At 40.3% G+C, this 13,449-nt stretch overlaps 1 protein-coding gene across 1 annotated transcript in view; it reads left to right on the top strand.

The window, feature by feature from the left end:
- The window catches only part of TACR1 (tachykinin receptor 1), a 142,355-nt gene that overhangs the window by 65,222 nt on the left and 63,684 nt on the right, over positions 1-13,449 (top strand). Inside the window, exon 2 of the mRNA XM_060656633.3 lies at positions 8,624-8,818. Within this exon, the coding sequence (XP_060512616.1) occupies positions 8,624-8,818 (195 nt within the window). The remainder of the gene's footprint in view (positions 1-8,623; positions 8,819-13,449) is intronic.

Below are 13,449 nucleotides of genomic sequence, written 5' to 3' on the forward strand. Positions count from 1 at the left end.
GAAATGTAAATTAACGGACAGGTCTAATAGTAGCTTACATATGCTGAAGAAAGAATCAGGGAACTGGAAGATTGATCCAAAATAAGTATCCAGAAGGCAGCACAAAGACACAAAAACATAGATTTAAGAGACAAAACTAAGTTATCTAAGTTAGTAAATAGGTTGTCTCTCTGTTTCTTTTTATTGATTTACCAAATTTAGATACTGCAAAATTATAATCCATCCCAATTTCATACCAGTCCATTCTGAGACAGAGTACAAATTATTTACTGAAAAAGTAGAGATCTATCAAAAGAGTCTTTCCACAGGTCAAAATATTCCTAAAGGCAATTCAAGAATTCCAAAATTAAGTTGTGCACACCTTCGAGCTTCCATTGCTTACTTTACGCAGTTCCTCTCTTGCCCTTATAGGGATAAATTTCAATGTCTTTTTGTTTATCATATTTGTATTCAAAAATTACAAATTTCTAAAAGTTTCAGAAGCTCATATTTTGGGATACTCCATTTAAAATATTTGCATTATGGGTGCCTGGGTGGCATAGTCAGTTGAGCTCCCAGATCTTGATTTCAGGTCAGGTCATGATCTCATGATGGTTCATGAGATCAAGCCCCGCCTTGGACTCCATGCTAATAGTGCAGAGCCTGCTTGGGATTCTCTCTCTCTCTCTCTCTCTCTCTCTCTCTCTCACCCTCCCCAGCTTGCGCACCTGTGCCCATGTGCTTTTTCTCTCTCTCCCCCCAAAAAAAAAAAAAAAACCATTTAAAAAATATATTTGCAATTGAAGATACTCAACTAATCTTAAACAAGTGCAACCAAAACTGAGAGGACTCAGGTGCAAAAAGTTTAGTACTATTACATAGGTTAATTCACAAAACAGTTTGTCAAAGGCATCAACGTGTCCAAAATCCTACTGAAGTATATTTTTATATTCATCATCAAATTTACTACCAAAAGAAGAAAAGAAATTAGTTCAGTTACCCTGCACCTGCAAAAGTTTTTGTAAATTTCAACAACGTCAGCTTTAAGTTGATAAAGTATCAGAGCTTGTTTTGCAAGTTACATGTCTCACAATCTATTGCAAGTACATTTCTGTTCCATAGGTTTCTTAATTTAGTAAGGACATTATGTTTACCACATTTATTCACATTAGTATAAAAACAAAACAATTTATCTTCCCTGTTGAAATTTGAAGTGAATTTATGATAATATTCACAATACCAGTTGTTTCTACTTCCAAAAACTTTGACTCCATGAATTAGATTACAAAAGAATTGAACCATAATTGATATTACCTGATTTCCTATTTGAAATATCTGATGACAGTCATATAAAATTAGAATCATTTAGCTATTTGCCAAGTTCTTCTGCTAACCGAGCCAAGATCCTAATAGCTACCACTGGAACTTTTGTACATGCACAAGAAAAATTAGAACTGAAAATTGGTGGAATTAATTTAGAACACTTATTTATTCTAAATGAAAAATAATGGGTTCACAGAGTAATGGGCAAACACACCATTTTCACTGCATATGTTAAATCAACATCTTTGGACACATTGGCTTAAAATAACTACTAAGTTTTTGGTGGAGATGATGCTGCTTCTTCAGCAGATTTATGTCCTCAGATTTTCACACGAAGGTACATGTCTACAATCCCTTTGTTCAGGTTATACATTCATCATCAATTTTAGTGAAAAGCAGAAATCAAGCCTATAATTTGTCATTAAACATACACTTTTGTTTGTTAACAAATTACTGCTGTCAGAGAATTTTTTTTAACTAAGAAAGCACTATCAGCCAATCAGTCAATAAAATAAATAGTTGATGGTTTGCATGTACAACAAAAGGCAAAATCACTACAGAAAGAGTGTCCAAATTGCTCTATACAGTAGAATTATTCAGCCTCTATTCTGCTTATGTTAGTGATAATTTTCCAGGCCTCATATCAACCCTGCCAACCATGGTCTGGTGACCTGGGCATTACAAGGCTATAGGGAGAAGACACAGCATAACTGACTGTTCATCAGGTGGTTGATGGGACTAGAAACATTGAACAATAGTCCCACCACTACCTAAGTCCAAGTATATTTCACTTCACCAGTGATTGTCCCGCCTAATGTACTTGAGTGGGAGATATTATCAGGGCCGGGATTAGGGTGAGGCAAGGGAGGCATTAACCTTGGGTGCAAATTTAAGTTTGGCACAAATGATTCAGCAATCAAAATAAAATATTTTAATGCAATATTTTAAAATCTAAAAAATTAACGCAGAAAATATATGCTGAGCAAAATATCAAAATTATCAACAAAGAGCCAACTCTGTATTTGTACAAGCCTGGCAATGAGTGCCTCACTCACATGATCCTGCCTTTATCTGGTGAAGAAAGGAGGCCTGTGGGAGAAGAGAGGGTGCTCTGGTGGAGGAGATGGGAACATGCTGTTCTCTGAACCGCCCCTCCCCTCACCCAACCCTTCTGTCTCAGGTGCCCCTGCTTTAAGTTTTCATGCAAATCTGGCCCACCTCTACAGGTAGAAGCCTTCAGATATTGTACTTGGTTTGGATCTTTACTGTTTTTTCCCCCACAGTTCATTTCAGGCCTAAGTCATGCATAGTTTTATGGTAGCCCTGACTGAAGACTTTATATCTGCATCACCTTTGGACCACATAGATCCTTTGATCACACACAGGGCAGGACAGCTCAGCCATCAGTTAGCTAAATTCCCCCCACTCAATTAACTCTAAATTGTTCCAGGCTCTCAGTTCCACTTGTCTTTGCATCTGTTTATTATGGTTTTATTGACTGTGCCATTGCTGTCAGCTAACCCTTTTTGAAATGAGTCCACCAACAGTGATGTGAATCTATGTTGGGTTTGGAGGTCAAAAAGTCATGCTTAGAATTGTGCATAACATAGCAGTGAGGACTCAAGGGGCTTTGCCATGAACAAAAATGCTTTGGTAGTATGTGAACTTCAGGCCACATCTGTTGGCTGCTCAAAGGCCTCTTTGATTATAGTTGTGTGACGCTTAAGCTTAGTTGAATGGACAAAGTTGCTGGTCAAGTGATCTGGCTAAATGAGGATTTTGATGATTAAAGAAATGTCCTAGAAGAGAACCCCAACTAATGCCCCAACAGGTGCTCCCTGGGATGGAAAGGGGTGAGTAGTAGGAGGGGAAAGCATGGGGCAACCTCTTGTTCAGAGGAAGAGTTGGATGGTGATGCCATGTAGAAAGACTGAATTTTCTACATAGTGGTCAATGTGGAAGTTAGTCAGCAAATACTTATTGAGAATTTACCTAAGGGTTTAATGTCAAGAGATAGGAACTTCTGAAGACCTAGGTCCAGTGAGCCCTTCCTGCAAGATTATCCTGGATGTCTGTATGACAGAAAATACTAAGGAATAATTATTCCCACATAATAGTCTCACGTATGTTCAGACTGGGACGAATGAAGGTATAGTAAGAATGTAGTTCTGTTGCATTTATTTTTATTCAACAGCCATTTATGGAGCCCCTGCTATGTACCAAGAAATTTGTATATTCACTTATTCAATTAAGCTTTCACTGAGTATTTACTATGTCCTGGGCACTGAGGGAAGCCAAGGAAACCTGCTTGAATAAGTCACAGCAGCTGCCATCTCCAAAGAATCTGTCAAGGATGAATCGAGACAAGGTAGACAGGCAAATAAACTGAAATGTGGTCCATACAAGGTTAGAGATCTTCACAGCAGGAAAGGCAGGGCACCTAAACCCAGTCATGGGACATGATAAATGGGCCAACTCATGAAAATAAGTAGGAGCCATCCAGGAGGAGTAAAACCATCATGGGTTAGTGACCACTATACTCAGACAAGGGGCTGGATTATGGGTCATGAATGGTAGCTGACCACTTTACTAACTCCTTGTGGGCATTAAGATCTATCCACCCAGTGAGTTTAAGTCTTAGAGTCCTCAGTCTGCCAAAGCTAAAGAGTGTTTCTGAAGAGTACACCATGTTCTCCTATGGTTCTAATTCCTCCTGCTCTTCACTTCCCATAAACCAGACCAAGGGTCAGCAAACTATGGCCCACAGTCAAGCCCAGCCACCACCAGTTTTGTAAATTATGTCTTACTGACACACAGTCATGAATAGTTGCCTTGTCTGCTTTCACACTACAAAGGCAGAGTTGAGTAGTTATGAAAGAAACTTTATGGGCCACAAAGCTTAGAATATTTACTATCTGGCCCTTTACAGAGAAAGATTGCCAACTTTTGAACCAGACCATAGCAGCCATGCTCTCAGCTGCCACTATTCCTCATCATTTGAACCCAGGAAGATGTAGTCCCTTGACAGAAACTCTACCATCCCAGGAGGGAGGGAGTGGGGGTAAAGGAGGGCAGGGACTGGACCTGGAGGAAGGGCCTGGGAGGTCGGGTCTCTTGGCAGAGGAAAGACATCCTCTCTGCCAGGTGATTTAGGGCTGGTACAAGAGGACGTTATGAGGATACTGGGCATTGTCAGAAGATTGGAATTCCTTTTCACAGTAAGATTATTTCACTCTGCCTTTACAAAAATGTGCAGCCTTATATTTTGCCAGATTTCAGGGACTCTATGGAGAGTTCTTTTTATAAAGCATGATCACGCGAGAGGAAGATAGCACCTCAGGTGCTATGTTTCAGCTCAGAGGCCACATGCAATTCAAATCAGAGCCACTGGCCCTCCGTGGGACTGGAGCAACCTGACGTGGAAAACATAATCCACACCCCACACAGCCTCCGGACCCCTGTCTCTGGCAGCCTGATGATTAATGTGTAAACCAGGAGGACGTTTCATTGACTGCCTTCTGGTCTCTTGAGCACAGTGCAGTCAATAAATATTTATTGAATACGTTTTCCTAAGGCTTAGAGCACTTGCTCAATGATAACTCATAACTGAATAAGCAAGAATTGTTCAGGGGGGTTACAAATAATTATATAAGTGTATATTAATGGAATCCAAGCTCAGAATGGTCATCAGGAGAGAAAACACACATTCATCAGTGGACAAGTTACCTGAGTGGTACTAGGTTTGGTGTAAATAAGAGAGAAGCGTGTCTCTTAAGCCCCAGAAGTGAGGATTGCCAAAGAAAGAAGGAAGGAAGGAAGGGGAGAAAAAATGAAAGGAAAGAGAGAGATTTATAAATGGCTCTATTCTGAACAAATGAAAATACATACATTTTTTAAGGCCAATCTTCTGTATTCTCTCTGGCTTTATGTGCGTAATGCTTTCATCTGTCACTGAAATGGCTCCTACACTCAAGAAACGGCAGAGTTAACTGAAATGGGCTCCCAAGTTGTAATTTTTGCAATAAAGATAAAATATGACTTTCTGCAACCCATTTGGAGCTATATCACCAATATGCTGATGCAGTTCCCCTTAAGCCCTAGTCACATTTGATTCTGAACAGTGTATCACCAATGTGGGGTTGGGGATGGGTTGTAAGGTATGTTTATTTAAGATTGAATGTTTATGCTGAGTGAAATGAAAATTAAAATCTTGCGTTTGAGATAATATTAAAAGAGGGCAATATAATTAGCACGTTGTCCTCTGTGGGGTCTCAAGCTCCTGAGAATGGCACAGCTACAGTGAGAGCAGAGGCCTGAGAATGGCACAGCTACAGTGAGAGCAGAAGCCTGGATGGTGCTGGAAAGGAAAGACATCTTTATGGCTATGTGTCCAGCTTTGTAGGGGAAAGATCTTGCCTCTGGGAAATGATCAAGAAATCCTAAATTAATGCAAACATTCAAAGAGATTCTGGCCTTGACTATCCAGGTCCAGCTCTTCACCAAATCGGAAAGGACAATAGTGGTTTCACAGTTCACCTCTGCCGGCTCTGTTTCTGGGTTCCCTATCCACTGCCACCGCATGACTGAAGACAAAACCAGTGCTTCATTGCCTTCAGGCAGCAAGAAATTCCTTCAGGAGGGAAACCAGGACTTCTCAGGGTTTTTTTCAGGAGACCACCCCAAGGATGGAAGGTCATCAGGTCTATTATGTAGTGGACCTCACTAGGAAACAGCTAGTTTCCTCTTGAAGTCACCTAAAGAAGACAGACAATGCTTGATTCACAGTATCTTGAGAGTCGTCTTTGCCCTTTTGGTGCTCTAGAGAACAGCTGAATGATTACCTTTATAGCCACCAACTCAACTGAGGAGATTTGCCCAAAGATTTATAGATTACTGCTTGCCCCCACCAAAATATCTGTTCCAAATCTATTCCTAATTCTACTCTCTCCTGACTTCCAGACTGCCTGCTCACTTTCCAAAAGAGGCAGAAGGTAAATATTCTGGGGAGTTCCTTCCTGAAGGTTATCACTTCTGATCATATATGTAAAGGCTGACCTGAGGTACCCTAATATCCAGCCTCTACACACTGAACACCTTCGGGAGCATAACTATAAAAGACCAAAGAAGAAAGCCTAGGTCCCTAGCAAGAAAATGTAGAGAAAGTTATTTTATATTTTTGTAATTTTTTAAAATATTTATTTATTTATTTTTGAGAGAGAGAGAGAGAGAGAGACAGAGCATGAGCAGGTGAGGGGGGCGAGAGAGAGAGAGAGAGATAGAGAGAGAGAGAGAGAGAGAGAGAGAGAGAGAGAATTTGAAACAGGCTCCAGGCCCTGAGCTGTCAACACAGAGCTTGACATGGGGCTTGAATTCACGAACTGTGAGATCATGACCTGAACTGAAGTCAGATGCTTAACCAACTGAGCCACCTAGGCGCCCCAGAAAAGTATTTTGAAGTTTAGGATTATGGGGCACCTGGGTGGCTCAGCCGGTTAAGTGTCTAACTCTTGGTTTCAGCTCAGGTCATGATCTCCTGGTTTTGTGGGTTTGAGCCCAGCATCGGGCTCAGTGCTGGCAGTGTGGAGCCTGCTTGGGATTCTCTCTCTCTCTCTCTCTCTCTCTCTCTCTCTCTCTCTCTCTCTGCCCCTCCCCAACTCACGCATTCTCTGTCTCTCTCAAAATAAATAAATAAACTTAAAAAAATTGAGAATTATGATAGGACACTCAAACGAACCTTCGCAAAAACTGAGCCATCAAGCTCCCCAGACAGGGAGTCAGATCTAATCATAACAGAGAAGAGAGGAAGGCTCTGAATGTTTCGGGCCCTTCAAGCTGGACGCTCAGCAGACTTGTCCCAAATCCAGCAAGCACACCTCTTTAAGCCCCTCCAGCAGTCCCCCTGCCATACCAACTTGATTACCTCCTCACCCTCAGTAAGGCTCTAAGGTATTTATCAGATTACCACTTGAGATCACATATCCCACTGTCATGTTTTGTGGCTGTTTATTTATGCGCCTACTCTCCCTGAAGAAATTAGAAGCATGGAGCCAAGAAGGAAAAGCTGTGTTCCACATGCAGCAGGTGCCAGTGTGAGTGTGTAGAGCACATACTGAATGAAATTGCTTTACTTGCAACCGTGGCACCAGTTCTGGCCTACAGATCCTAGGAGTCCAAAGAGTGTAGAAAAAGAATTATGTGGAATTATGTGAAGACAGCTGACAGCTGGGATGCTATTTGTCTGCTCATTTCTGAAGTCTCCATTGACCATTCTGTCCCACAGGAGCCAGAAATACCTGCGTGTCAGAAAATCACATACGAGGCTTTGTCAGATAATAGTTAAGTCCCAAACGCAGGGTGAGATATAATTTCTACTCTGACAAAAAAAATGCATATTTTAAGGGATGGATCCATAAATTTTGCAAGAAAAACATGCAGGGCAGGATGCCTTTCAAAAGGGAAGATGCAGAATTGATGGGATTATAATTGGTATGAAATGCTGATTGGAATATTTATTATTCCTAAGATCTCTGCTGCATTTCAGAGGTGGACACACTTGTTCAACTGGCACCATTCAGTGCTCCATCCCAGGTGAGAGGAGATGGAGGAGGGAGCAATTCCAAGTCCTGGGTCATCATTCACTCTGTTTCCCTTCAGGGTAGACGTTCCATCTACCCTGGACTATAATAAACTTAAGTGCGTCTGTTTCAGCAAATGGAGACTTTCCTCCGTGAAGCATGTGTTGTGAGCCACACACTGACTTGTAGATGTTCAGAGAACTTCAACTTGAAGATTTATCCAGGGGCTGATGTTTTACTGTTAGGCTACTACTTTCTCACCATATACCTTTTAAATTGCCACCTTTTAAATTACATCTCACCTTTTAAATTGCCACATAAAGACTTTAAAAACCACTATTTCTATCAGCATTATTCTTTAATCCAAAAAGGATAAAGGTAGTGTTTATACTGAATAAATTTACAACATTGTTCTTATTCTTCTAATTCTACTGTAGGCCACTGATATATACTTGGGTACAGACCATGAGTGTTCTAGTGATGAAAACTTCTCTCCTAGAATGTTGCTAGATGGGCTCTAAAATACTTAAGAACCTGGATGACTTTTCTCATGGATTTTAGGGGTTTATGTCCTAAGAGTCATAAAACTTAAAGATAGAATATGCAAAAAGGGATCAGAAAATAGTTGTAAAAATCATCAGAAGTCAAAGGTTTCCCTGGAATTTTTCATTGATAGGAACAATGCTAATCACTAATGCAAATTTTGGTGACCAAGTCAAAAATTTGTCCTTTCTTCTCTGTTCCAGGTACATGGCCATCATCCATCCCCTCCAGCCCCGGTTGTCAGCCACGGCCACCAAGGTGGTCATCTGTGTCATCTGGGTCCTGGCTCTCCTGCTGGCCTTCCCCCAGGGCTACTATTCGACCACGGAGACCATGCCCAACAGAGTGGTGTGCATGATTGAATGGCCAGAGCATCCCAACAAGATTTATGAGAAAGTGTGAGTAGGGCTGATTCCCCGGTACCTCTTTTGCCTTTTCTTATTTCTTCTTTCTTTTCATGTTATTTTGTTGGTTAGGATTTAGTGTCCATCTATAAGCATTTCTCATAGCCACTCTTGATGTCAAGTTGATATGTCCATAATTATCAAGGGATTATTATATCCCAAATACTACTGTGGACTTTGAATGAAAATTAGAAAAATTGTCAGACTTGCATCCTGTTATAGCCTACCCTCCAGGTGTTTTTCCATATCCTCCCACCATTTACCAACAACTCTGCCCTGCCAGTGTCTGCATTGCTTTGCCTGGGAGCCTTTTCCTCACCTATAGAACACTACTCTACCCTCTTGCTCAGCATGCCAGAAGGTGGGGGAATTATCCCCTGCACGCAGCAGCTCTCAACAACTGATAGGAGTTGGTGTATGAACACCCCAGCTCCCTCACCTCTCAAGTGGGATGTCTCTGAAGTGTGGGTTTTACACTATACCCAAGGTTTTGTCTTGGGATTAAGCTCCAGTCACCCCAGTGGCAGCTGGCTCAATGACACACCTTTCCTTATACCACCGGCCCACTCCCTACTAGTATCTCTTTCTCCCCCTAACCAAGTCACTTGCACTTGAATCTTTATCTCAGGATGTCCCTCTGGGGAAAATCAAGCCAAACCACCTATCCTCTAGGGCTTTCCAGGTGGGGAAAATGCATTCCAGGTGCATTCAAAATGCACAGGAAGGCAAGGCCAGGGCACTGAGACCTTATGAGTTACAAGTTTCCTACAAGGCAGGCCTGCTTATCTTCCAGGGCCTGACTGATCACATTTAAGGTTTTCCAAAGAAATTCTGGCAATTTTCTCCAAGTCTACTTCTCCTACAGGTGACACTGAAATGGCTTATTCTTTGTTTCATTCTGCCCAGGTGAGCGGCAATGTGACATTTATATTACCATCAGTTTTCTGGACTCAGAGCACATGGATAATGTGGGTCCTTTTGAAAGTTCTCTATAAACCTCCAATCTTGGATTTATTATGTGAATCATAAAAGTACACTGGTGTTAATAATCAGATGATCTATGTTTTAATAACAAGATTGCCATTACCAGCTATGTGACTCTGGGCAAGGATAACAATCTCCCCTCATTGTTAAAATGCAAGATGATAAAACACTGCTTCCCATAAACAACTATTGTGAAGAGCAAACAAGATAATGTATCCTCACCTTGTAAGCAACTAAATGCCATACAAAAGGCAAGATATTATTATCGAGCCGAATTCATCAGGTAGCAGTATAGTCATTATAGGCCTTTAATCTCATTAGATGGTTACATGAGACATTACCTGTTGCCCCCAAGATTTGAGGGTCCAAAAGCCTGTTGCATAGAGTTATACTGCTGCATCTGTCCCGGGGAGCATGGAAATGGGGCTTGCCAGAAAGCAATACATAAAGCTCAGACTTCGCCTTCCAGACACAGGCAGTGGGATTTAATCGATCAAGCAGTGGGGGGATTAATGCTCAGCCTAGAAGGAGACATTGGAAATTATTCTTTCAAATGACACCACAAGCCTGAGCGGGGTCTCAGCGGGAGAAAGAACATAGCTTTGCAAACCATACAGGGCCTGCGAATGTGTTCAAACCAGAAGGTTCCCTGAAAAGGGAAAAATAAAAACCCTCTGAATTAAATCCCATTATAAACTGCTTAGAAACTGCCCTCAACTGTGTGGACTATAGCACAGCTTTTGATTATCAAGATCTTTTCCAAGTCTGGTCACCATTCTAAAGTTTTGCTTCAAAATATAGTTCATTTATCTTCCAACAAATTCAAAGTTTAATGTGGAAATAAAGGTTTATTTTTCCACAGATCTCTGGAGTTTTGTCCAAGAAACAGTAGTATTTAAAGTTTTACTTTTGAACATTCTGCTGTTTTATGCTTATTAATGACTAGAAAGCCCTTTGAGACTCAACAAAGTGTGCCAGATTGTCTTATTTCCTTGCTTTGAGAATTTAGGGCAGGGCGCCTGGGTGGCTCAGTCGGTTAGGAGAATTTAGGGTGGCTGTACTGGATGCATGATTAGATTTGCCATCATTGTTTACTGCATGATTTTTAAACTTCTTTTCTATTTATTTGTTTTTATTAAGTTTTAAATTTTAATTCCAGTATAGTTAACATACAGTGTTATGTTTATTTCAGGGATACACAGCATAACAGTGATTCAACAATTCTATATATTACTTAGTGCTCATCATGATAAGTGCTCACCTATTTCACCCATCCTCACAGCCACCTCCCCTCTGGTAACCCTCAGTTTGTTCACTCTAGTTTCTTGGTTTGTCCCTCTCTCTCTTTTTTTCCCCTTTGATCATTTGTTTTGTTTTTTAAATCCCATATATGAGTGAGGGTGAATGGATAAAAATGTGAGGTATACACACACACACACACACACACACACACACACACACACACACACACAGAGGAATATTATTTGGCCATAAAAAATAATGGTATCTTGCCATTTGCAACAACACAGTTGGAGCTAAAGAGTATAATGGTAAGTGAAATAAGTCAGAGAAAGACAATACCATATGTTTATTTCATGATTTTAACCTCAAAAAATGAGTCTGGAGAAGAGCATCTGATTTTATCTATTCAAGATGTGTCAGTTGTTTATGGATGCAGTAGTAAGTTAAAGGAATCCGTATTTGCCATCCACGTACAGACTGTGAAGTGAAGTGAACATATCTCAAGTGCATAGTAAGCTTTATGTAAGCCAATTTTTTGTCAATATCCTTCATAATGCATTATGATATATTTTGAGGGATTTTTTTTACTAGCTCTAAACTAAGTACTCCCTTATATTCTCTTCTACTAAAACTGATTGCCATTTCCAAAGCACACAATAATCCCAAATTTGAAACCAGAAAGAAACCTCATTTAAGACAGTATAAAGAGTAGGATAAGAACATGGGCTCTGGAGTTAAATGAAGGATCAACTCCCAGCCATATCACACTCTAATTGAGTCATCACAGTCAAGTTATTTAAGCCTCTGAGCCTAATGGAACATTCCACAAAGAGGTATTGAGAGAAGTAAATAAGGCACATGCTTAGCCCGGTGCCAGGCACAGGAGAAGAGACTGGTGAGTGTTAACTACAGCCATCAGCATCATTCATTGATCTGGATGCACAGACAGATGACTGGCAGTGTGGTGGGCAGGTGCTTAAGCCCAATTTGCCTGATGAAAAATCTGTGTCAGCTAACCATATAAAAGGGTTTTGTGAAAAATCTTAGATTGCTGCATTTGCCTTCTGGCTGCATGGTGAAACCCCAGTCCTGATCATTCATCATTCAGATTCTTTATTAATACATGGATTAAATTAAGCACTATTAAAGAAAAGCAATCCAATAAAAGAAAGGAAAAGTTTTGAACATGCACTTCACAAAAAGAAATGTCCAAATGACCAATAATACATGAGGAGGCACACAACTTCATTCATCACCAGTCAAATATAAATTAAAACCACAGTGACATCTTACTGCACACCTATTAGACTAGCAAATGTTAAGAAGTCAGACTCAACTAAGAATTTAGAACTTTCGGTGTAATTAGGAAACAATGAGAACCTTTGTAGACTGCTAGATGTATACATTGATAAAACCATATTGGAAAACGTTTTGTAGTATCTAGAAAAGCAGAAACTATCCATACACCATAACCCCACAGTTTCACTGAGGGGTAACTGCCCTGGAGAAATTCACGCATGTATACACCCAGAAACATCTAGCATATAAAGCATATCAGTGTTTTTTTTTAATGCCTGGAATTGGAGATACTCCAAATGTCCATCATCAGTACAATGGGTAAAAATTGTGGTACAAGCATGTTACAGAATACTATGTAATTAATACAACGAACAAAATGTATTTCCATGCAACATGGATGGCCCTTACAAACAAAAATTTAAAACAAAATGAAAGTACATCTTCAAGGGCACATCAGTAGGTGGCAAAACTATAAATGCAAACAAAGAAGTAGGGACCATGAAAGCAATGGCATGTTTATCTCTCATGGGAGGAAAGGGGTGTGATCAAGAAGATGCACTTAGAGGTGCTTCTGAGGGGCGGGCACTATTATATTTCTTGAGCTAGATAGTAGTAGCATGAGTGTTTGCTTAAAAATTACTCCTAACACCAGGTAATTGTTTTCATCCACTTTTTCTGGAATGTATGTTTCATATTTTTTAACTTAAAATTAAATGTTTTTCAAAGGGTTTTGGTTTTACAAGCTCCTAAGAAACTGCTCTCATTGGAACAATCCTAAGAGTTCCTTCATAAGAAACTACCTTTTGAGGTGTGGGACTTTGCCTGGAATGATATTATTCATAAGTATTTACCTTTGAATAAGCCAACTTCATTCTCATGTTTACTTGACCTCGTGCATTTTGCCTTGCTGACTTTTACGCTTAAGCCCACCTGGAATTTTCCCAATTTGTTCAAGAGAATATAGGACAGATGTTGTCCCTGATGGGAGAGACAAATGTTCACCAGAAAATAAGACCCAGACAGTCTCCACAGCCCTGATCCCTTGCTGCTGTATTCATAAGCATATACCTCTGGGCTAAAAAATGCTACAGGTAGACTTG

This window comes from Panthera onca, chromosome A3 (genome assembly GCF_046562875.1).
Source record: "Panthera onca isolate mPanOnc1 chromosome A3, mPanOnc1 haplotype 2, whole genome shotgun sequence".
In the NCBI taxonomy this organism is placed as follows: Eukaryota; Metazoa; Chordata; class Mammalia; order Carnivora; family Felidae; genus Panthera; species Panthera onca.